We start from the raw sequence: 25,026 nt of genomic DNA on the forward strand, positions 1-25,026 counted from the left end.
TCTAGCACGTTCTCGAATGTGGGAGTGACACTAACGGGAGTCACGCAGGCGACGCCAGACATGCGAGAGAGAAGCGCAGAGATGAGCGCCTCCCTCCATGACATGTACGGATGTCGATGGTGATTTTACCCCAGAATAAGAGCGACTGTCTGTCACAGCCACTGAGCCTGGCATCTTTACCTGTGCCTGAACTCTGCAGTGCCCGACCCTGTTTGGTTTGCTGCTGTGAGCTGAAAAACAAGAGAAAAGAGCAAATGAGGCACAAATAGGTGCTTACATTCCACAGAAGGTCCCAAATACATGGATCATCTGACCCTACAGGTCTCGATTAAAATGCTGGGATAACCTTCCATGTGTCACCAAGGTTTAAAACAAAAATGGAACTTGATAGTAGAGTGAAAGTGCATGGTGTAGAGTGAGGAAGGACTCGTGGATGGCACACAGTGTCTGGTGTAGAGTGAGGAAGGACCGGTGGATGGCACGCAGTGTCTGGTGTAGAGTGAGGAAGGATCGGTGGATGGCACGCAGTGTCTGTTGTAGAGTGAGGAAGGACCGGTGGATGGCATGCAGTGTCTGTTGTAGAGTGAGGAAGGACCGGTGGATGGCATGCAGTGTCTGGCTTAGTGCATGGTGTAGAGTGAGGAAGGACCGGTGGATGGCATGCAATGTCTGGCATAGTGCATGGTGTAGAGTGAGGAAGGACCGGGGGATGGCATGCAGTGTCTGGCTTAGTGCATGGTGTAGAGTGAGGAAGGACTGGTGGATGGCATGCAATGTCTGGCTTAGTGCATGGTGTAGATGGTGTAGAGTGAGGAAGGACCAGTGGATGGCATGCAGTGTCTGGCTTGGTGCATGGTGTAGAGTGAGGAAGGACGGGTGGATGGCATGCAGTGTCTGGCTTAGTGCATGGTGTAGATGGTGTAGAGTGAGGAAGGACCAGTGGATGGCATGCAGTGTCTGGCTTGGTGCATGGTGTAGAGTGAGGAAGGACGGGTGGATGGCATGCAGTGTCTGGCTTAGTGCATGGTGCAGAGTGAGGAAGGACCGGTGCATGGCATGCAGTGTCTGGCGTAGTGCATGGTGTAGAGTGAGGAAGGACGGGTGGATGGCATGCAGTGTCTGGCTTAGTGCATGGTGCAGAGTGAGGAAGGACCGGTGCATGGCATGCAGTGTCTGGCGTAGTGCATGGTGTAGAGTGAAGAAGGTCCGGTGGATGGCAAGCAGTGTATAGCGTAGTGCATGGTGTATAGTGAGGAAGGACCGGGGGATGGCATGCAGTGTCTGGCTTAGTGCATGGTGTAGAGTGAGGAAGGACCGGTGGATGGCATGCAGTGTCTGGCGTAGTGCATGGTGTAGAGTGAGGACGGACCACTGGATGGCAAGCAGTGTCTGGCGTAGTGCATGGTGTAGTGTGAGGAAGGACCGGTGGATCGCAAGCAGTGTCTGGTGTAGTGCATAGTGTACAGTGAGGAAGGACTGGTGGATGGCATGCGATATCTGGCGTAGTGCAAGGTGTAGAGTGAGGAATGACCGGTGGATGGCATGCAGTGTCTGGCATAGTGCATGGTGTAGAGTGAGGAAGCACTGGTGGATGGCATGCAGTGTCTGGCTTAGTGCATGGTGTAGAGTGAGGAAGGACCGGTGCATGGCATGCAGTGTCTGGCGTAGTGCATGGTGTAGAGTGAGGAAGGACGGGTGGATGGCATGCAGTGTCTGGCTTAGTGCATGGTGCAGAGTGAGGAAGGACCGGTGCATGGCATGCAGTGTCTGGCGTAGTGCATGGTGTAGAGTGAGGAAGGTCCGGTGGATGGCATGCAGTGTCTGGCTTAGTGCATGGTGTAGAGTGAGGAAGGACCACTGGATGGCATGCAGTGTCTGGCTTAGTGCATGGTGCAGAGTGAGGAAGGACCGGTGCATGGCATGCAGTGTCTGGCGTAGTGCATGCTGTAGAGTGAGGAAGGTCCGGTGGATGGCATGCAGTGTCTGGCTTAGTGCATGGTGTAGAGTGAGGAAGGACCGGTGGATGGCATGCAGTGTCTGGCTTAGTGCATGGTGTAGAGTGAGGAAGGACCGGTGGATGGCATGCAGTGTCTGGCGTAGTGCATGGTGTAGAGTGAGGACGGACCACTGGATGGCAAGCAGTGTCTGGCGTAGTGCATGGTGTAGTGTGAGGAAGGACCGGTGGATCGCAAGCAGTGTCTGGTGTAGTGCATGGTGTACAGTGAGGAAGGACTGGTGGATGGCATGCGATATCTGGCGTAGTGCAAGGTGTAGAGTGAGGAATGACCGGTGGATGGCATGCAGTGTCTGGCATAGTGCATGGTGTAGAGTGAGGAAGCACTGGTGGATGGCATGCAGTGTCTGGCTTAGTGCATGGTGTAGAGTGAGGAAGGACTGGTGGATGGCACGCAGTGTCTGGCTTAGTGCATGGTGTAGAGTGAGGAAGACTGGTGGATGGCACGCAGTGTCTGGCTTAGTGCATGGTGTAGAGTGAGGAAGGACCGGTGGATGGCATGCAGTGTCTGGCTTAGTGCATGGTGTAGAGTGAGGAAGCACTGGAGGATGGCATGCAGTGTCTGGCGTAGTGCATGGTGTAGAGTGAGGAAGCAATGATGGATGGCACGCAGTGTCTGGCATAGTGCACGGTGTAGAGTGAGGAGGGACCAGTGGATGGCATGCAGTGTCTGGCGTAGTGCATGGTGTAGAGTGAGGAAACACTGGTGGATGGCATGCAGTGTCTGGCTTAGTGCATGGTGTAGAGTGAGGAAGGACCGGTGGATGGCATGCAGTGTCTGGCGTAGTGCACGGTGTAGAGTGAGGAAGGTCCGGTGGATGGCATGCAGTGTCTGGCTTAGTGCATGGTGTAGAGTGAGGAAGGACCGGTGGATGGCATGCCGTGTCTGGCTTAGTGCATGGTGTAGAGTGAGGAAGGACCGGTGGATGGCATGCAGTGTCTGGCGTAGTGCACGGTGTAGAGTGAGGAAGGTCCGGTGGATGGCATGCAGTGTCTGGCTTAGTGCATGGTGTAGAGTGAGGAAGGACCGGTGGATGGCATGCAGTGTCTGGCGTAGTGCATGGTGTAGAGTGAGGAAGGACCGGTGGATGGCACACAGTGTCTGGCGTAGTGCATGGTGTAGAGTGAGGAAGGACTGGTGGATGGCATGCCGTGTCTGGCTTGGTGCATGGTGTAGAGTCAGGAAGGACCGGTGGATGGCATGCAGTGTCTGGCCTAGTGCATGGTGTAGAGTGAGGAAGGACCGGTGGATGGCATGCAGTGTCTGGCTTAGTGCATGGTGTAGAGTGAGGAAGGACCGGTGGATGGCATGCAGTGTCTGGCGTAGTGCATGGTGTAGAGTGAGGAAGGACCGGTGGATGGCACACAGTGTCTGGCGTAGTGCATGGTGTAGAGTGAGGAAGGACTGGTGGATGGCATGCCGTGTCTGGCTTGGTGCATGGTGTAGAGTGAGGAAGGACCGGTGGATGGCATGCAGTGTCTGGCCTAGTGCATGGTGTAGAGTCAGGAAGGACCGGTGGATGGCATGCAGTGTCTGGCCTAGTACATGGTGTAGAGTGAGGAAGGACCGGTGGATGGCATGCAGTGTCTGGCTTAGTGCATGGTGTAGAGTGAGGAAGGACCGGTGGATGGCATGCAGTGTCTGGCCTAGTGCATGGTGTAGAGTGAGGAAGGACCGGTGGATGGCATGCAGTGTCTGGCCTGGTGCATGGTGTAGAGTGAGGAAGGACAGGTGGATGGCACGCAGTGTCTGGCGTAGTGCACGGTGTAGAGACAGGAAGGACCGGTGGATGGCATGCAGTGTCTGGCCTAGTGCATGGTGTAGAGTCAGGAAGGAGCGGTGGATGGCATGCGGTGTCTGGCCTAGTGCATGGTGTAGAGTCAGGAAGGAGCAGTGGATGGCATGCGGTGTCTGGCTTAGTGCATGGTGTAGAGTCAGGAAGGAGCGGTGGATGGCATGCGGTGTCTGGCTTAGTGCATGGTGTATAGTCAGGAAGGACCGGTGGATGGCACGCAGTGTCTGGCATAGTGCACGGTGTAGAGTGAGGAAGGACCGGTGGATGGCATGCAGTGTCTGACATAGTGCACGGTGGGAACTTGAAGTTTGAGAAAGGGACAGTGTAGGGAAGTGATGTGCGTTGAAGAGTGTGAACGAGTCAGTGCCAAGAAAGGAATGAAAGAGGAACCCAATAATGAACCAGTCCCTACGGGCGGAGAGTGGACCAAAGCAAACAGCATATGGGAGTGCATTGGGGCGCAGGTTATCAGCCGATGGAGAAGTGGTAAGCAGTGAGGTGGATGCAGAATGAGTAATGGGCTACCAGTGATGGCAACTTCTGTTGTGCTTTTACTTCTCTGCAGCAACCTTGGGACAGGTTTTATCTGTTTAGTTAGAGGGTATCTTGCCCAAGAGGAGACTGTGAAGATACTCCACAGTGGGTTATGGGGGTCTCAGCTGGCAGACGTGTGGAGCATCTGTTAGAACATTGTTGGATCCACCCAACCAACCAGCACGCTTCCCTAGAGACTCCGAGCACCGTACCGTTAATGATCACAAACATGACAATATGGCGTACGTCACTTTCGGCTTCAGGCGGTCACGTGTACTCACTGCGAAAGGGACTTGATCAGACTCAATGCGGCGTCATCATTCATGGGCCGGCCCAGCTTGCACGGCTGGAGCAAGGAGTCTATACTGGCAAAGGTCACCTTGCTCTCCTGCCGAGCTGCTGCCGCAAAGGGCCCTTGTAGTGGAGGCTCTGTTGCATGCAGGGCAGGGTCCTAGGGAACAGAAATATCACACTGCTCATCAAAAACATAAAGCAACGGTCTTTGAGCACCACAAACATCTCTGACTGGTCTTTCTACTTTCACACATTCTACTTCCTTCATCAAGGTTTCATAAAATGGCAGATTCACACCAGAAAAAGAGGTGTTTTTGAAGGCCCAACCACACAGAAAAAGAACAAGACTTTAAAGAAATTGTAGAATTGTCTTTTTAAAAAACATACATATTTTTAACTAGACTTTGAATAGCTCAACTGTTGTGTCCGTCACTATCATTGCAATGACTTGGCACCACTGCACAGAGTTTAAGGCCATGGTGGATCTGACACCAATCGTTCTATACCTAAGGTGGGGGATCATGAAAGCACCCATATTAGCACATGGAGAACATTGGTGACATTTCCGCGGCCAATCAAAATTTTAAGAGTGAAGTCAATAACTACTGGTATTGACTGTACTCTGAACATTCTATCTTCAAAAGAAATGCAATGCAATTTCCAGGCAAGATGTCTTTGAAAACACAACAGAGTGAAAGCTAAAACATGGGGAAATGCTTTCACTTTCCGTTTCATTTGGCGGCAAGACACCCATGCGTGCTCATGGGGAAACCAATCCAGTATAACCAAGTTTGCAATTGAAATCCTTAACTTGTGAACACAACCTTATTTAAATACTACAAAATAAAACACATTGAATTTACTGACTCAGTTTGTCTATTTACAGACCCACTATTAAAGTCATGTTTATACCTCACCACAAAACTCAAAAACATGGATTGCTTCTGCCACCGTGTGCTAATAGCTGTATGGACCTCGGGAGGGGTCCTTGTAGCTCGGGGAAAATGATCCTTCCCCATATGAGCAAGAGCAAAATCTTTATGCAACCCCACCTTCGGGGTTACTAGGACATGTGGTGAAACACGGGATATCACGGTTGGTATTTGGCAGACCATTAAGACCCAGGAAAAGAAATGAGGGCCGGTGTAAGTGTGCATGAGAGGGGCCCCGTTTCCGTTCCACAAGGCGATCTGCTCTCAGTTTTGGGAATGATCCATTTTCCCCTGTAACAGCCCTGAGGATTATAAGTAACCTGGCTTGGAATGTTCGAGAGAGTGGCAGTGGTAACCCAATCTCTCTGAAGGAGGCTCTCTGGGGGAAAAAGAGATGGCAGCTAGAGTAGAGGGAAGGGGGCAGTAGGAAGTTCCTGAGAGTTGGTGCACGCAAGCGGCTCACGATTAGCATGTGACTGGGGTGTCCCCTTCCTGAAGTGCCTGTGCCCCTCTCTGCCAGCACAGAGGAGGGTCTCCATGCATGCATTGGATACCACAAAGCCTGGCTTTAGTTCTGGCGACCGCCGCAGAGAGAGGGACGGAGGGACATGTTTGAGACTAGCTACACCAAGCCTCCGAAGAGCCTCAGGCTTAAAGGACTGGACAATGATGTAACTTGAGTTCTGACCTTAAAATAAACAGTGTATTTCTCCCCTCGCCGAGCTGGTACCAAACTCCCAAACGGGATCCTGAGGTGGCCGTGTGGAACGTTTGCTTTAACCAGAAGAGCCTGCTCACCAGCGTTCTCAGTGGTAGTGACCACCGCCATCTGAATCTTTTCTCAAGCCAGTCCCAATAAATGCCAATTTGGATCCCCCCGATTGCATATTACATTCCATACAGGTTTGCAAAGTATCTGGGGTTATCCTTCCATGCTATTAAAGGGAAATCAGAATGAGGTCAGAGGTGGGTCCGAACGCTGGAGCATTAGGTTCCCTGTGGGTGCGTCTTGGGTAAACCAGAGGTGCCCAGGCGAAACCAACAGAACTATAGACGTTTCAATGGGCACGAGATACAGATCCTACACCGAGATTGGCAAGGAGTGAATGGTTTAATAACGAGCAGGTCAATCAGAATGTTTATTATCTGCCCATCCCAATATGCGATACACAAAGGCAAGAGGCCCGAGCGAGATGAGGTTCTGAAAGATGTGTGGCGCTCTCTCCGTTTGGTGGCCAGTGTCTTTAATAGGACGTGTACGTAAATATATGCACAGATGTACATAGGGGTGCAAAGAGCACTGCACACACACATACATACATACAAGGGTCCCTGTCTGCCCAGAAGGGCAGTGGGTGGCACTTTAGTGTGTACTACATAGATCATGCCAGGCTCAGGAAGACATTGGCAAGTGACTAGGGGGCTGAGAGGGCAGTGGCATGTACAGAAACTCATGGGCGCTTCGGTTCCACAACCTGCCTTTTATTGAACCACACATGTAGCGCCAAGAAGCAAGGAAACCTGGGTCGCATTCATACGAACTACTAGGGTTTCAAGCAAGTGAAGTCTCTGCTTCTGATTGTCGAAAGTTGCACAGGCAGAGAAAAAAAAAATCACATCTTTCGAGTAAATGCTGAGAAATAACAACAGCAAACACCAAAACTGGGCCACAAAAAATGAACAATGGCAAAGGGTGTCTTGGCATCGAAAGAAATACATATTCAACAACAGAGAGCAATTAGTCGCTTCTTTAGCGACTACAGAGAGCAATTGGTTGCCTGTGTTTGAATACTTGTCACACCTACAAATCTCACTCCTGTGACTTAGTGGTCAAACATTTTAATGAAATATGACATGTTGTGCAGATTTTATGTTGCAAGTGTATGTTGAATTATTGTATATGTGGGTTTTGTGCCATTATGAATTTGTTTCTTACATCCCTCTGACCCATGAGCTGATAATTTATACAGTTCATCTTTTCCATAGTCCACGCACCTATGTAATCAAGGGTGGGGTACCGGTTTCCTTTTTTAGTTTTTCTCCCCCTTAGGGGACAGGAAATCCCCAGAAAGGGATACAGGTTATCATCCCTTGCCCTGTGAAGGCATCAGGAAGTAGGCACAGAAAACTGAGTATGACTGAGTATGACTTGGGTTACAAACGTTAATGAAAATAAAAGTTGGAGAAAGGTCTAACATGCCCTATGCTGGTGGGATTTCCGGTTACAGGTGATTTTAACGAACAGAAAATAACGAACAATTATGTCTAAACATTTTTAACAGACAAATTGACAAATAGTTTTTTTTATTTGGGGCGGGTCTCCCACTCAAAAAACCCATTTCCCTTTGTTTATAATCCCACCCCAAACCCCTCGCCATCCATTTTAACCCCTTAATCCACCGCCATATTTGTATATTTTAGAAATTAAGTATTTTCTTTGTTATAAATGTGTAAATGGCGTTATTTTCCATTCGTTTAAATCACTGCATACCAGGATTTCCCTATCTAAATGAAACTAATGATAGTCTGTGTCAGGAAGTTCAAAGCAAATGTCTGTCTGTGTCCAAAACCTATACTTGCCCTCACATCTACTTGTATACAATGTGTAGGGATGTCAGTATCAAAATGAGAACGTGTTCAAATAAAAGTTCAGAGCTTCCTCCAGCTCTCGGCTGGAAAAGGGGGTTTTCCCTTTCCCAAGATTCAAGATAGTTCACTTTACCAAAACAACTTTACCGAAAAGAGGGGTTCCCTTCCCCAACCTTTCTAGTCTCACACTGTTCAAAAACAACACAATTCCTTGGGATACTTCCTAGCTTTTCTGGCTGAGCTGCCTTTCATCAATTTCACCAATATCACAGAGATGATCATTAACTTTAAATCACACAACTTTTCCTTGATCTTCAATCACAAGCTAATAAGTGAGTTATTTGGCTTTTCCTTTTAGGTGGGTGTACTTGGTCTAGGCCCAGTTGTCGGACCACACAGTCCACCTACTGCAGGTTACGCAACCGACACACCTTACTAGCTTCTTCTTCACAGCTACACTGCCACTGTTTCAGCTTATAAAGTGGTATTGGACTTACCATCTTGTAGCTTTCTTAAAACTTGTCTTGCCAACATTCACTTGTTATACTTTCAAATATTCTCATGGCACTTGCCAATGCTTGTTCTCTTCAGTTTACATAGTTCACAATTCCTTTTTATCAGGAATTTTCACCAACTGCTTTCAATCCAATCGGTATTCAATCACACTTTCTCTCTTTTGGTTCAGTATTACAAAAAAAAGGTTTCATTCCATTCAGTCGCGTTGGATAAACTAACATCAAATTCCCAGTTTACGCTCCTGTTTGGAATTTGCACTCTCTTCACGGGTGTATTCACAAGTTCAAAGATTTCCGTTTCGCTGGCCCTTTCATTTTCATTGTTTTTGAAATTCAGTATTCACAAAACCCTTTCATTCCATTTTCTCAGCAGCTTCAGGTTAACGTTTCATCAACAGCATTTATTTAAAGCGGAACCGGCATTCATATTGCCAAAACAGTCCCTCGCTCACTCACGAGTGATCCAACCTGCAGCAACCACGCTGTCCACATCACAGCGTCCCAGAGTCATTCAGGCTTCTCAGACTCACCGGGTAGGCTGGCTCCAGGTGCTGTTCATCGCGCCGGCAGGCTCTCTGTGGCTATTGCTGCTCCCGGCTCTGCGTGTCTCTCATCCAGGATCTCTGCCACCTTGCTTCTACCGAGAAAGAGTCTCCCTAACTCCAGGAGGTGGTGCAGACCAGTTCTTCCACCAGAGACCTTTTCGAATGCTCCCGCCACAATTCACTTTTACTGAAAGGACTCTGGCTTCTCCTGCAAGCATTCCACAGCAATCTCTTTAGCCTCACCTCAGCGGGCCATTTATAACACGCCCTGGGCTTGAGGTGCAGGCAATGTTCCTTTACTGCATAACGGTCTTGGTACTCAGCATCCCTCTTCCTCGTCCCAGTACCAGAGTGATGTTTGTGTATGTCTGAGTTAATAAAGCGAGAATGTATGTCTCTGGGATGTCTCTTTCTCGTCTCAGTACCCAATTGGTGTGTATTGGGAGAGGGTTTTCTGGAAAAATACGGAAGGGATTGGTAATGCCCTACAAAGACCTTGGGGATATTTGAGCCATTATAAAAGGGAAATGGGGGATACCGTTTAGGGTGACCATATTGAAAGAAACAAAAATGGGACAGGCAATAGACAGAAGTAGGACTACAGTAAACACACACAGAACTCAGATAAAATGGTAGTCCTACTTCTATGTCGTTGGCCTGTTACAGGATGTGTTATAGGCACACTCCTCTCATTAGAGGAGAGAAGTCAGGAAAGAGAAGGGGAGGAAATGGGGGCGTGAAAAGCATTCACGCAAGCAGGAAGAGCAGCGTCGGGCTCAATTTCAGGATTTCTTAATCGGTTCCCGGCAAAAACCGGGAAAATAGCCACCCATCCGTCCAATCCCAAGATGTGGTTTTAAAACCCCCAGAACTCTCAGGACACCGGGACCAAGGGCAAAACACTGGGATGGTCCTGGCAAAACCGTGACGTCTGGTCACCCTTCTACCATGTCTCCCCCAAGGGTGCCTCATCCCGATTCCCCAAGTTTCCACCACCCAGGTGATCCTCCCTTGTATGTCCATCCCCCGGGTCAGGATCCAAAAGCGACGGCCTTTCCCATGCCACCTGGGAGGGAGATATATTGGTGAAAGAAGTGAGGACGCCCTCAGAATCCTCACACCCCCCAAACCCTAATACCTTTGTTGGCTATGTGGGAGCTGAAATGTATAATAATCTAGAACTGTTATAACAGCTAGCTTGGTTTCTCACCTAATTTATCCACAATCCTCGCCTGAAACAGCAGAACAGTGGATGGCTCAGCCTGCTGGAGGAGCATCAGATAAAGAACCAATCATAATTGGCGAGAGAGAGGCCTGCTGAGCCTGAGAGAGCTGTGAGTCTCCTTGTGGAAGGTATGGTAAGGCAGAGTGAGTGTATGCCAGGTGTGGCGTCCCCACAGGCGGTCGCTGCTGTTAAGAGGTTGCAGTGCCGGTCGTGCAAGGATCTAACAGGGCCATCACAGAGGAGCGGAGGAAAGCAAGCATCTACTGAGAGCTGAGAGACTGGTCTGCAGGGAAGTCAGCTGCATCTGACGCGGAACCCATTGAACGTGTCACATAAGCGGTTCAGCACATGGCATATGCAAAAATTGAGGCTTTGACGCCAGGCCGAAACATTTTCTCTTTAGCAGAATATGGTGCTTTTAAGGAAAGTGTTCTTCCGTCATGGAAGACCACTTTCCTATTTTGCATGCACCTCAGAATCGGGCTCTCAGTTTGTGTTTGGGAATGTGCATCAAGGCAAGGAGGGTAGGATAAAGAGAAACCAGGGTGCGGGTTAGAAACCCGCCACCATCTCTTTATTTGGGCAATTGCCCAAAGTGTGTTTTTTGTTTTTCCTGTTTAGTTATAGAGGCAGAACTCAGCATAGGATAGGATAGGATCCTGGATCGAGGACTTCATTTATGTAAGACATCCTGATGATCACCCGTTCACATTTTTCTTTGTAAAATAGGGCACAGAATGTTAGGGTTAGGGTTAGCTTAGGCCCTGTTTTTTCGTTAAAGAATAAAGAAACATTCAGGTAACATGCCACCATGTACGTCCCCTGATTCAGACTTACCACAAGTGCCACAATGCAGTACCATGGTCAACTCTTGAACACAGACAGCCACAGTGCTAATCTGGGTTTACAAGATTTTGTCAGTAAGCTATAGCTCTTTCATTGGCTACCTTCCAAACTTTGTTATTGGACAGATTTTCTGAAATGTGCTTCTTTTCTTTCAGGTGTCAATAATAAGGGTGTCATTATTACTTGTGTCCTATTCCTCACAAGGACAGTGCATTTAGTAGTGACTCGCTTGGCATGCGGTATCTTGAAGACCATGTTGCGATGCTTTGCCGGTTCTATGTTCATTAATCAACAGTGTTTTTGATGTTTTTTTTGCCTAATTTATTTTCTTTGAAAAAAACGAATTGAACATTGAATTTTTAAGGGGATTCCCACAAACCTCCCTATTAATTTTACACTATTCCCAAACCCCCACCCCTTATATACCCTTACCCACAATACCATATATTTTTCGATGAGTTTAATCAAAGAAAAACAAATCTGCAAAATCCCCCATCGAAAAAAAACACTGTTGATGAATGAAAGTCATACCGCTTTGCTACCTCTTGGGTGAAAAAGTCATGTCAGGCTTTTGGCATTTTAGAAATAATACATGCTGTGCTTCAGAAATATCTCATGTCAAGTTTTGTTGGAATTTAAAAAACTAATTTCCATTTCTGTGTAAGGGATGGAAATGACGGCAGCAGGATATGTGATGGAAAAATGCACAAAGGTCCAGTAAAGACTCTACTGTGCATCTCCCCAAACACAGGTGTTGAAAATGTGACCATGGGGGACGCTCACATTCTCACCCCTTTGGTGTCCCCCCACACCCTTTTGAGCTGTATGTGAAGAGGTGTGCCCTTGTGCATCTTTTAATTCATAGGACGTGGGATTTTCTTCAAGATGGGGAGCGGGAGATAACATTTCATGCAGTAATTTAAATGCCCAGGAGGTACATACCTCAAAACTAAACTCATAATAGTTATTGGCAGTGAAAACAGGTGGCATTAAAATAAATCCACTTTCCCACCCCTGCTGCAAGCGATGGTAAGTTGTTTTTATCTGTCTGCGGCTAATGGTATATATTGTGCTAGTCCTCTCCCTTTCTCCAATAAGTGGAACGGTTTTATCCCTGCAATGGAAATCAGACAGACATCATTAAACTCCCTATGTCCCCACTTCCCCAGTTTGCGTCCCCTTATCACTGTGTTATCATTGTGAAAGCACCCAGTGATGGGAAGCTCCAACTATTGCTCTTGACCTGTTGAACTGTGTTTCTGAGTCGCACACCTTTTCCTGCCTCTCACATAAATACAAAGACAAAACAGACAATCCCTGAGGAACGTTCACGGCAGATGTATAAAAAAATCCAAAACCCATGTAAAACCAAAGCTCAAAGTTTCAATGGTGACCTGCAGTTGGAAGGCAAAGCGTCCATGTGAGGAACTGTGACCATCATCTGCCACCCGCATAATGACGCCATACTCACCAGCAGGCACTTCAGGTAGTTGCAGCGTTGGACCACGTCCCCTACCAGTGATTTCATGAAATCGTACAACTCCTCGGGGGTCACCGCCTGTGGTATGAAACAGGAAGTGAGTGAAAAGCAGTCAATCAAGTGCAGCTTGTGAAGATCCAGAGAGCAGAGCAAGGTACTACCCACTGGTACGTAGAAGTCAACCATGTTCCAAGACATGAGTGCCAGTGGTGCCAGTCTGGAAGCTAAAATAAGATCATTCGTCCCTTAAATTATCTATATAACCGGCTCCGCCAAGCCAAAGATGTGCTATTTCACAGAGCTGGCATACAAGTATTTAATCAGTAAGATGACCTTAGAGAGGACCCAGGGGAGTCACTGATACACGTAGAGCAAGATATTGGTGGAATAAGACACATTTCTGTATTGAGAATGATTTCCTTTTAAAGCAGCAGCAAGTAATGTAGTGACCAGCCTAAAAGGGACAGACCTTGTAAGGGTGGTCACTACTACTGTCCTCCCAAACCCTGTGACATCGGGTCAGTAATGGATAGCTAGGTTTAGGAACCGGTCATACGTGTGAACATGCATGGTGGGGGCCGGCTATGGGTCTCTTGTGCCCCCAGACAACCGCTCCTATTATTGCAAACCCCTTTTACGAGTCAGGGACTTACAAGGTGGGAACTGCAGAGCCATAGATGTGAGAAGTGAGGGATAAAATACCCTTGCATTCTGCCCACCAGTTCATTAGTCAATTGACCCCTATATTTTTGGTCAATAGTTTGCGGCTGATGAGTTTTGGTAAAGATGTCTATGCATAAATGCTCGCCTCTGTCTTTGAAAGCTTCCAAATCTCCTCTTTTACACATAGGTTAAGACAAAAGGGACACCAACTCTTAAATTAAAGGGACCAGTAGTACCATGACTTGTCACTCTCTTTGCCTTTGTGCCCGATACTCAGCGACGCAGAACTGACCTCTTTGTCCAAGTTGGGATGAGCGCAGGCATCAATCTTCTTGCTCAGGGTTTCCAAGCTTTCCTGCAGCTTCTGGCTCTGTAAATTACTTTTGGCCACCTGAAACAAACAAGAAAACAGACCCTCAGATCTCCCAAGAAAAATGAAAAGAAGCTGCGTAAAAAGGCACTGATTCAACTGCCAGCAGGGAGACTCTTGTGGGCACAGAGATTAATGATGGATGAGCCTCTGGAGAGACAACCACTGCAACTGCAACCATAAAGGAACTGATTACATGGTAGCGGCCACTGCTGCACAGCCGTAGGAATATAGTGCTTGTACAAGGTGTAGCATCTAGCAAATCAGAACGGGAAGTCTTTTTGAAGAAAGTTGGCACTCTGCTGCTTCCTAGCGAGGATCATGCTCTATAAAACACAACTACAAATGTATGCTTCCCTCCTGGCCCAATCTCTCCTCGGAAGTTGGACTTTGTCGGCTTCTTTGCCAAGAATTCCAAAAGGAATTTGTCACGAAAGAGGTGACAGGGTCCTAAATCACTCACGAGTATGCCATGATCATTGATGTGCTGAAATCTTGCATCATCTTTATATAGAATGCCAACATTGACATAAATTGAGAATCTTGTCCTTTGGGCTTTTTGCATATAATTTGGACTTGTTAAAAGAATGATACTTTTCAAATTAGAATGTTTGTGCATAGAAAAATATGGTACAGCCCCAATATTGTAATTCACCCACCACTGCTGATCAAGTTTAGTATGCTTCTATAAAAAAAATGTTGAAAAATCATTAGACGGCAAGTAAAGAGAGCACCAGTGCAGAGGCAAACATACAGCTTGGAGGCATGTATCAGCATAACAATTATGTTGGACCATTCCGATGATGTCAGAGAAAGGACAGTGTCAATCAGTACTGTGCCACATGCGGCAGACGTGGACTGAAGGGCTCCATTTAGTTTGGGTTGACAACAGTTAGCAGCATGGCATACAGGGCGTCCATGCAAATCAGTCCCCTCTGCGCAATTTTAAACACTCGCAGTGTGAAATGTAAAGGAAAAGTGTTACACCTGTCTGGTCCAAGTTGACACATTTATTTTACACTATGCATTAAAAAGAAATGTAAACGCCTCGTGCACAATTTTCTCTTGCAGGAGATATTTACAATGGATTCCTACAGAATCCACATGTTTTTGGCAGAAGTAAAAAATGGTTGGATTGCATAGGATTTCCATAGGAATCCACTGCATTAACTCCAGTATAAAATGTCCTGCTGGAATTCATGCCCTTTTTAGGTGGCAAAAAATAAGAAACCTCTGACTGAAAAAAGGTGTTAAGACGGGCATAACACCTATCTTCAACTCTGTGACATAGTCCCCTTCTGTATGCAGGGGACTGTAATGCTGGAAATGCATTGGAGGGACAAGGCCTCCACGTCCTTGTTGTGTACTCCCTTATTATGTGTGTTCTGTGTTGTTTTCTGCACAGGAGTGCATGTGGGACTCCTGGCAGTGCAGCTCTTACTCTTTTTGGTTGTGGTGAACAGAGACCCTTGGGATACCCTTATGGCACCCATGGGTGGGGGTATGACCCTGTACCCCTAGTGTATGTTTTTTTCGCACCTGTTCCTGGCCCACAGAGCAGGGTATGGGCTGGTGGCAGCTCCTTGCTGAATTTGACAGGTGCTCTGAGTATCCTCCATTTTGGGATACCCAGGCCCTGCCATAGGAATCAGTGGATTCCTGATAGGAGACAAGATGGCCCCTGCGGCCTCTTGGTTTCTAGTACCTATTATCTTGTTTTCCCAAAGTCCTGGGAAGCCCTTACGCTGTCCCTTCCCCTGACTGGCTGTTGGGTGGAAGAACCACTTATGGTATTGTGGGGAAGTCCAGGCCAGACTGGCTGTAGCCTTCCCAGTGACTGTATGTTGTGGTTACACCCTTTGGTCGAGACCTGGGTGAATGGAGTGTGTGACCAATATACATTCCATGTTATGGGTGTATTTTAAATGTGTGTGTGACACAAAGAATGAGACAGCCCTGCTCGAAACTGACATCAATGCAGTGTGGTGTGCTGAAAGGTTGGGTGCTTGACCCAATCCACATTCCTTGTTGCGAGTGTCTGGGTGGAAGTGAATGGCCTGACTGCACTGTGAGCCTGATGGCCGCTGGAAGCCTGTCGAGTCGCATTGCCCAGAAGCGGGGACAGCTTGAAGCCGTGCTACTCGACGACCGGAGCTGCAACACTCAACCATTGCCCAAGAACATTTAAACCAAGGGATCTGTTGCCATCACCGCTTTGTCCTGCCAGAGAAAGACTAGGTCGACGACGACCGCAGAGAATCCGCCGGTGGGCCACCACCTGAAGTCCACAAAGAGGCTGACGAAGTGAAGATTCAGCCGTGGTCGTGTCCCGATCATCGACACCCGACGTCCGCTGCTGGGCCTACGCTCGTCATTGAGTCCCCTTTGCGGCACCACATGCCTTGTCTACGCAGGACGTCCATGATCGATTGTTGATGACCACTGCAAAATTCAAAGCGGCTGTCCCGACGACAGTGTTCACATTTTCTCTGCGGCATCTCGATGACCGCGGCTCCTGCTTTAAAAGGAGTCCACTGGAATCTGTCGACGAGCTGTTGAAGAAACTCTGATAACTCAGGTACATTGGGGTAGTGGAACATTTTTTACCAGGAAAAAAAGACTATTTAAGCATATATGGATTGGGCTTGTTAATGCACTTTATTACAGGTTGCCCAGGTGGGGGTATACTCGCACAGAACTGTGTCTTGGTAGTTGGACAAAGTATTCTGCCATTGTTTAACCTAATTTGTCTTCCTTCCTATGTCTTATGCTGATACCCATTACTGTTTGATTTGTATGCCATTAGAAACTGTCAGCATTTGGTGCATTTTAAAAGGAGTCAATAGTTTTAAGAGATACCACCTAGACATTGTATATATTTACCATATTAGATTTGCCAAAGTACAAAGTGTTTTGTTACTCGTGTATATATACTGAACCTTATTTTTGTATAAAGAACTGTGTTAGCACATAACATAGTGTGTGGATATTCCTTTATGGGTGGTTGGGGACTACACTGTACTTAAGAACCAGCCTGCATCACCTCCTGAGAGCTTAAGCCTTGGTTGCTCGCCCATTGCTACCCTATAGAGAACCTTGGCTGGGGTGCTCTGTGCATCTACTCTGCCATATAGAGGGCAGGAGTGCAGAAACCCCCCTCCAGTCTTTACAGGGACAATTCCAGGAAAACCCAACAGGCCCTCCATGGATCCCGCTGGAGCCTTCAAGACCTACAGGATAAGAAGTCAAAACCAGAAGGTTCCATAATATAGAGGAAGCCTGAAACTTCACCCAGCAAGCTCCACATGACTACCATAGAGAAGTTTGAAGAATCTTATGGCGTTGTCCCTTCTCCCAGAGGGGGGAGGCCCTTTCCATGAGGCCAAGGAGAAGAGGCCGCTAACTGATAGTCCCCCTGGGGGTGGTACACAATAGGTGGATCTCATGAGAAGGGGTTCCCCCTCTGAGATACAGGGAGGACATCATGGGCCAAAGTGGTATTATCACCCCTCACCCCACCCTCCTTTTCCCTGTCAGCATGTATGCATGTGCGCTATACAAAATATCAATAGTACTGGACGAGGAAGAACACAGACAACCCAGTGGAGGCCCGTATGAGTACTCGGACAAAGGAGAGGCAGGCATACCTTATAGAGAAGGCACAGAGAAATACTAGGACAAAGAAGACGGGCTGAGGTATAAAGAGTAGTCCTAAGAACCAAAATGAGCATTCTAGTGGTTGTCAGTAACTCATTGGTCCAAGTAGAATAGGAAAATAAGAGAGACTCAGAAAGAGTCAATCAGTCAATCCCCGGAAGCACCGTGGTCAAGAGCCCAGCACCACAGCCGGCGAGGCTGGGGGTGAAGCTGCTGAGCGGGACGTGGACGGGAGTGACCTGGTGTCCCTACCTGCTCTGCCGAGGACTGGTAGACCAAGACCAGCATGCAACATCGATGAGTAGAAATGCGCAGCCCGGCCCGGTCAAAGCGCAGAGCAGCTGCTGGAGGCAGTGTGAAAACAGAAGGAGGCTTACAAAAGTTCTCAGTAGACTCAGAGAAGTCTGAGACTAATGCCACGGACCAGGTGCCAGACAACAAGGTACGGGGGCTGCCTGGGTCCGTGATTGGGGCTGGGACCCAAACGCAAGAAAACATATTGAAGGGGTCTTGGACCCAGGCAGAAAAATAAAATATTGAAAGGGTCTGGGACCCAAGCAAGAGAAACCATATTGAAGGGATCTGGGACCAAGCACGAGAAACCATATTAAAGGGGTCTGGAACCCGAGAGAGAGAAACCAAAGTGAAGAGGTCTGGGACCATAGGCAGTACCTGGCAAGGGAGCGCCCGTCGAACCACTGAAAGGGTTCTGCTGAGAAAGGCCAGTGGAAGAGAAACATTCCCCTACCTTTGTTGAACTGCCAAGAAAGGCCTGAGAAAGGCCAGGGGAAGAGAAACATTCCCCTACCTTTGTTGAACTGCCAAGAAAGGCCTGAGAAAGGCCAGTGGTAGAGAAACATTCCCCTACCTTTGTTGAACTGCCAAGAAAGTAAAGACCAGAGGAGTTAGTACTGCTACTGACCAGATCTGTTTCCACTAATTGTCAATGAATGAAACAACTCTATTTTAGGAATGGGAACCCTGGTATTGTTGGTACTAATGGGTAAAGTCTCTAAGTTACTGCCCCATAAGTTTGTCCAGAAAGAAAAATAGGGTTGAACAAGAAAAATCACATACAATAAAGGTTGTGAATAAACGTGGTTTGTATTAAAATGGAAAACATTCAAACATGAACAAATAACATTTGTAGACAGTTTACATATGAACCAAATCCAAATGGTCTTAACATAAATAAAGAAATCAAAAAATCACAGTTTTTGCTTGAGTACATAAAACAGTTCGAAATACTTGATCATGTAGCATATCATAAGTAATTAGTGAGATCAAAGGACTATGCTGTATTATATTAAAGGTGCCTTCAATGAAACATCTCAGATTGCAAGTGCCTAAAGCATCTTGTATTATAGGTGCCTTCAATGAAGCATCTCAGATTGCAAGTGCCTAAAGTATCTTGTATTATGGGTGCCTCAATGAAGCATCTCAGATTGCAAGTGCCTAAAGTATCTTGTATTATGGGTGCCTCAATGAAGCATCTCAGATTGCAAGTGCCTAAAGCATCTTGTATTACAGGTGCCAACGTGACGGGAGGACCGTAGTCGAAGTCTTGGTGGCAGGTGTAGGCCTGACAATAGATAGTTCATAGACCCCAAGGAAGAAGTATTTATTGGTGCCAATGTCCCCCTTGCATATGGTATATGTTTCGGCGGAGAGGGTATCCAGCTCCAAAAAAATCAGCCGGATAGGTAGTACTCTACATGAACCGCCTTCATCAGGGCAAATAGGTGGCCCCTGTAGTAAATAAGAATAAAACACAAGAAAAGGAAAATAAATACAAAGTTCTTGTGTATCAACATCTTCATTCTTTCTGGACATGACTGGGTTGTATAGCACCCACAACTATATTGTGTGAGATGAACCATGTGTGTGGTTCGGTTAAAAAACAATCAAATAAAGGGAAGGGCACAGAAATGCACTAACAAGGAAGCAAATGCATACTATAAAATTAATGAGTGGTGGTAGGGAGGTATATGCCTGACTCACCACTAAAACCTTGTCATGAATCTCGCTTGTGAGGCAGGTTCCCAGGGCAGGTATGGCCAGACATGCAACACTGTTGTGTCTTCTGATTGTGAAGTGGACAGACAGGATTGGTCTATTACACTGGAGTGGCCGAATAGACGGCTTGCTCTGGAATAAAGGCAAACAAGGAAAAAATCATAAAGGGTCGTGTTTGCATTGTGTGTGTGTTATTGGTCACAAGTAAATACTTGTGTTTGTGGCAAACCAGCACAGGAACTAAATAGTCCCAAAATGTACCTGGGCTGGAAGGTAAATGGCTGCTGGGACCCGGAAGCCGGTCGTGGGGTGCAGCAAGGTGGAGCCAAACCTTCAATGTGGCCAGAGCAAAGCTCTGAATTCTGAGCTAGGCTGTCCTATGCATCCTAATACAAAGGCCCAAGAAAAAGAAATATATAATTTTAAATTTTTTGGTTAAACTGGGCATGTCTCTGACTCATCAGAACAAAAAGTTAGCAGAAGGGTAATGTGGGACTGGAAAGGGCGAAAAAGCCGGTATTACCTGGGAATCAATCCGTAAAGCACTGTCTTAGTAGTGCTGTTGGAGCGGGAGAATATGTACAGGAACCGCGCGTCTGCTGCACTATGGCGAGTGTCTGCAAGTCAACGGCGGCTGTCTCCGGGCCATGTATCGTTCGCGAGGGTGTGAGTGCTGAAGAACCAATGGGAGCGCCCTATGTCTTGAGGCCTGATTAGTTGTGACCGCAAAAATGCGGAACCAAGTGTATGAGGGACGTCACACCCGTGTGGGCGGGGTCCCCCATGTACGCAAGCCCTGGAAGTGTTATGCGGGAGCCAAATGTGAGACGGTAAGGGGAACGTAAATTAATGAGATTGTGCCCCCGTGATACAGAATCACATAGTGGTGTGAAGCTGCAGCCTGAGGGAAACAAATTGAGGTTGTGTTGCAGCCTCGATGTCGGTGTTAGGCGGAAACCTGTGCAGTTCCCTCTGGGACCACTGCAAAAGATTTAGGACTACAGGCGTTTGGCGGTGAACCCACTTGGTAGCAGTCTGGACCACACAGATTCACTTGGTAGCTGTGGCTGAGCAGTCAGACTTCTCTCAAGAAAAGTTGAGCAGTATGTGGAGTATACAAAATAGGGCAATTCTTCACAGCAAGATAAGCAAACACGCAACAAGGCTTAGTGTAAAGATATTAAGGTATTTATTTATAACGAAACATCTATGGAAAACACTAAGGCAAATCACGGCAAACAAATCAAACACAATTACTCTACGAAGTAGAAAACGATCAATCCCCCTAGCAAAATATCGACAACTCTAGGTTCTACCGGTACCACTTATTTTCAGACAGCGGTGTATACCTCAACCTAGATGACACTCGAACATTAGTTAGGACGGGAGAGAAAAAGATAGGCAGGTCATGAAATCAACACAGTTCAATCCTTCGCGAATGAAATGCAAGACAGGAAGGCAAGAATCACAATAGATCATGAAGTTCAGAGGCCAGGCCCACTCGGAGAGAGGCAAGGCGCGATGTCCCAAAAAGTCTCTAGAGGAGATGCATTCAAGTCTTTGTAGCAAATTGTTATCGGCAGGTTGAACCAGTTCAGAACTATAAATGAGAAAAGCTTGGAGGCGACCCAACGGAAAGGAGAGGATTAAGACACCTCGCTCAATCCGATCGAAAGGGAAGCCAGGCGGACACGGTACCTTATTGTGGAGAGCAGCTCCGGCGGGGGCAGATGTTCCTGGTGGTGGATGCACGTCGGGTCTTTGCCAAGAGTAGAGAGGTTCTCGTCGTTGAAGAAAAAGGAAGTCCGGTGCACCACCAGGGAAGAGACCAGCCGCGGAGTGCTCCGTCACAAGGCACCACTTTTTGGTCGCGGTACAGGGGTGGTGGCTATCCGGTTGCCGGGGTGCTCTGCACGGGCAATTCGACCACTGCGTCCTGAGGCGAATAAAAAGCAAAGGGGGCTGGTTGTTCCCACCAGCCAGGGGAAGAGACTCTCTGGCAGGGAGATCTCCTCTGTCGTCGGGAAGTGGTGAGTCGGTTCCGCAGGGCTCCACCGGAGGTGTCGTCGTGCAGGTCGGCTCAGCGTTACCCTCGTCGGATTATTAGGTCCTGTGGCGACTTCTGAAGATCCAGTCCCAAAAGCCCTGCTTTTATGCAGAAAACCCCCATTCATTCAGCCTAGCTGTCAATCAACACATGCTAAGTGGTGAGCGGGAACGCTCACCACTTGGGCCAATCACTCCAGAGTGCGACCTGAGTTGGCAAGGCAACTCGGTCCAGGGTGCCTAAACCCCCTCCCACACCCCTGAGGTAACCCAGACAGAATGGCACCACTTTGGAGGGTCTCTGTACAGAGGCCCGCCAAAAGTGGAACAAAGGGCTCAACCTTTGGTTTAGGAGTCACAGAGACGAACACAGACGCCATTTTAAAAACCGAGTTCTGGCAGAAAATACCATCCGATAAACTTATTTAGGATAAGTAGACCTGTGGTACGTTGGAGATTAACGAGAAAAAGTATCAATCTCCAACAATGGGACGAATCCCATAGGGTTATGTTCGGGGTCGAACATAACAAGTAGTTTCCACTGCCACCAGCCAAAACTCGACGAGGGGGAACGGGACAGTGCCCCCTCGAGTAACAGGTCTAGGAGTAATCGAATTACCCCTACTAGTACGTCCACAATAAGATGGTTTGTACTAGTCCTGTTAGCAAATTTAGGTCTAGTAAAGCCAATGGTGACTTTACATGCCCGGGGAGACAGTAGTCAGTCCCCGGGTATGGAGTCTATGGTGGGGGTCCGCTAGGACGCCCCAGTGTTACGGCACGTAGGGTGCGGTGTAACACACATAGAAAAACATATGAGACCCTATGGAGTAAAAGACCCCATAGCCCATCGAACACATTGACATTTCAAAGGAATTACACACACATACATACATGTTCAAGAGTGGGAGAAAAGAGTCTCACTCTTGGCAGGATGGAAAAAAACAAACTCCAGAAATCCAGCAAAGCTGCTGGGGGACTCACTAGGTTAGGAAATTCAGCCTAAACAGAGAATTCTCCCTAACACTCGCCCCCCCAGACTAAGGGACAGGAGGATTTAATCCACTCCTGGATGAATCTCATACCTCTAGTCGATGACATACATCCTAGAGAGACCATCAGCATTTTGGTGGTGACACCCTGACCTGTGCTCAATGGTGAAATCAAACCCTTGCAGGCAGATCGCCCATCTCACTAGTTTTGGGTTTTCCCCTTTCATTTGCATTAACCATCTCAAGGGTTGGTGGTCAGTCTGAATGACGAAAGTAGAACCATACAAGTACGGCCTAAACTTCTTCAGAGCCCACACGATAGCAAAGCACTCTCTTTCGATTGTTGCCCACCTTGTTTCAGGATCCTTCAGTTTGCGGCTGATGAAGCAAACGGGGTGCTCCCTACCTTTCCCATCCAGTTGACTGAGTACGGCACCTATTCCTACATTTGAAGCATCTATCTGCACAATGAAGTGTTGGCGGTAATAAGGAGCTCTGAGTACTGGGGCTTGGCAAAGAGCCTTTTTCAGGTTTTCAAAAGCCTGATTGCACTCCTCGTTCCATTTAACCTTTTTAGGGAATTTGGGCGAGGAGATGACATTCAGTGGAGAAGCTATGGTCCCATAGTTCTCTATGAAATTCCTGTAATACCCGGTGAGGCCTAGGAAGGCTCTCACCTGGGTTTGAGTAGTCGGTGTTGTCCAATTTTGCACAGCTTCAATCTTACTGAGCAAAGGCCTTATTTCTCCACCGCCTACCTCATGCCCAAGATAGACTACCTTACTCTGTCCAATTTGGCATTTACTCGCCTTTATGGTCAGATTGGCTCGTCCAAGAGCCTGCAAAACATCTCTCAGGTGGGTTACATGTTCTTCCCAGGAATTGCTGAACACTGCGATGTCATCTAAGTATGCCATGCAGAAGTCCTCCATCCCATTCAGAACCTGGTTTACCATCCGTTGAAACGTAGCAGGTGCATTTTTCAATCCGAATGGCATTACCTTAAACTGGTATAAGCCAACGGGGGTAGAAAATGCAGTGTTCTCCTTGGCATGGTCTGTCAGGGCTATTTGCCAATAGCCTGACGTCAAGTCAAATGTGCTGAGGAACTTGGCGGCGCCAAGTTTATCCACCAACTCATCTGTTCTTGGCAAAGGGTGGGCATCAGTCTTGGTGACTGCATTAAGAGCTCTATAATCCACGCAGAATCTAAGTTCTTTAGATCCGGCCTTTGGTACTAACACAACTGGGCTAGACCATGGACTAGTAGAGGGCTCTATTACCCCGAGATCGAGCATCTTGCTGACCTCACCTTTGATGTGGGTTCGTATGTTCTCTGACATTCTGTATCCTCTGCTCTTGACCGGCAGACAGTCACCAGTGAGTATGTCGTGCTGGCCCCAAGGGGTCAAGCCTGGCGAAAGCGAGAACAGAGGGGCACACTGATTCAACATCGATTTGCACTCTTCTTGTTGCTCGGGTGTCAGATTGGAGGAGAGATTTACTCCTTCAATTTTTTCATCTAAAGGCAAGCCTCTGAGGAGATCCGGAAGAGCTTCACTCTCTTCTTCTTCCTCGGATGATGCTAGAAGCAACGCTCCTACATCAGGTTGTGAGACATACGCTTTAAGTTGGTTGGTGTGAAAGACTGTCGGAGCCTCCTTGGGATTGCCCAAGTCCACCAGATAGTTAACCTCTCCGAGTTTACCCACTACTCCGAAGGGTCCCATCCACTTATCTTGCAAGGCCCTCTGCCTTGTTGGGATCATAACGAGAACGAGCTGGTCTTGAGTGAACTCAACCATGTTAGCCTTTTGATCGTGCCAGTGCTTGACCAATGCTTGTCCAGCTTTCAAGTTATCGCTTGCTTCAGTCATCATGTGCGACATTCTCCTCCGGAGTCCTATCACGTAGTCAGTCACTCTGACTGGCTTGGGGGAAGGAGCACTCTCCAACCCCTCCTTAATCAGGGCCAGGGGACCTCTGACGGGATGACCATAGAGGAGTTCGAAGGGCGAGTAACCTACGCCCTCCTGAGGGACTTCTCTATAAGCAAAGAGAAGGCATGGCAGTAGAAGGTCCCACTTGCGCTTAAGGGGTTCCTCTAAAGCACCTATCATGCTCTTTGTGGTTCGGTTGAACCGTTCCACCAACCCATTGGTTTGGGGGTGGTAAGCCGTTGAGAACTTGTAAGTAACTCCGCAGGTTTTCCACATGGCTTTCATGTAGTGGGACATAAAGTTCGACCCCCTGTCAGAGATTACTTCCTTTGGAAACCCGACCCTAGTAAAAATACCAAGGAGGGCCTTAGCCACAGCCGGAGCTGTAACAGTCCTCATAGGAATTGCCTCAGGATACCTAGTAGCATGGTCTACTACAACAAGTATAAACCTGTTGCCTGAGGAGGTTGGAGGATCAAGGGGACCAACGATGTTAATCCCTACTCTCTCAAATGGGACTCCCACGACTGGGAGAGGCACTAAAGGTGCCACATTCTTAGAACCAACCTTAC

General features: G+C 47.7%; 1 protein-coding gene across 1 annotated transcript in view; it reads right to left on the reverse strand.

Moving 5' to 3' along the window:
• Nucleotides 1–25,026, reverse strand: part of CCDC180 (coiled-coil domain containing 180) — a 728,974-nt gene that overhangs the window by 199,039 nt on the left and 504,909 nt on the right. The window contains exons 24-27 of the mRNA XM_069609330.1: nucleotides 13,726–13,824; nucleotides 12,762–12,848; nucleotides 4,626–4,795; nucleotides 181–230 (exon numbers count right to left, since the gene is read on the reverse strand). Of these exons, the coding sequence (XP_069465431.1) occupies nucleotides 181–230; nucleotides 4,626–4,795; nucleotides 12,762–12,848; nucleotides 13,726–13,824 (406 nt within the window). The remainder of the gene's footprint in view (nucleotides 1–180; nucleotides 231–4,625; nucleotides 4,796–12,761; nucleotides 12,849–13,725; nucleotides 13,825–25,026) is intronic.

Source organism: Ambystoma mexicanum, chromosome 8, assembly GCF_040938575.1.
Source record: "Ambystoma mexicanum isolate Mex_15411 chromosome 8, UKY_AmexF1_1, whole genome shotgun sequence".
In the NCBI taxonomy this organism is placed as follows: Eukaryota; Metazoa; Chordata; class Amphibia; order Caudata; family Ambystomatidae; genus Ambystoma; species Ambystoma mexicanum.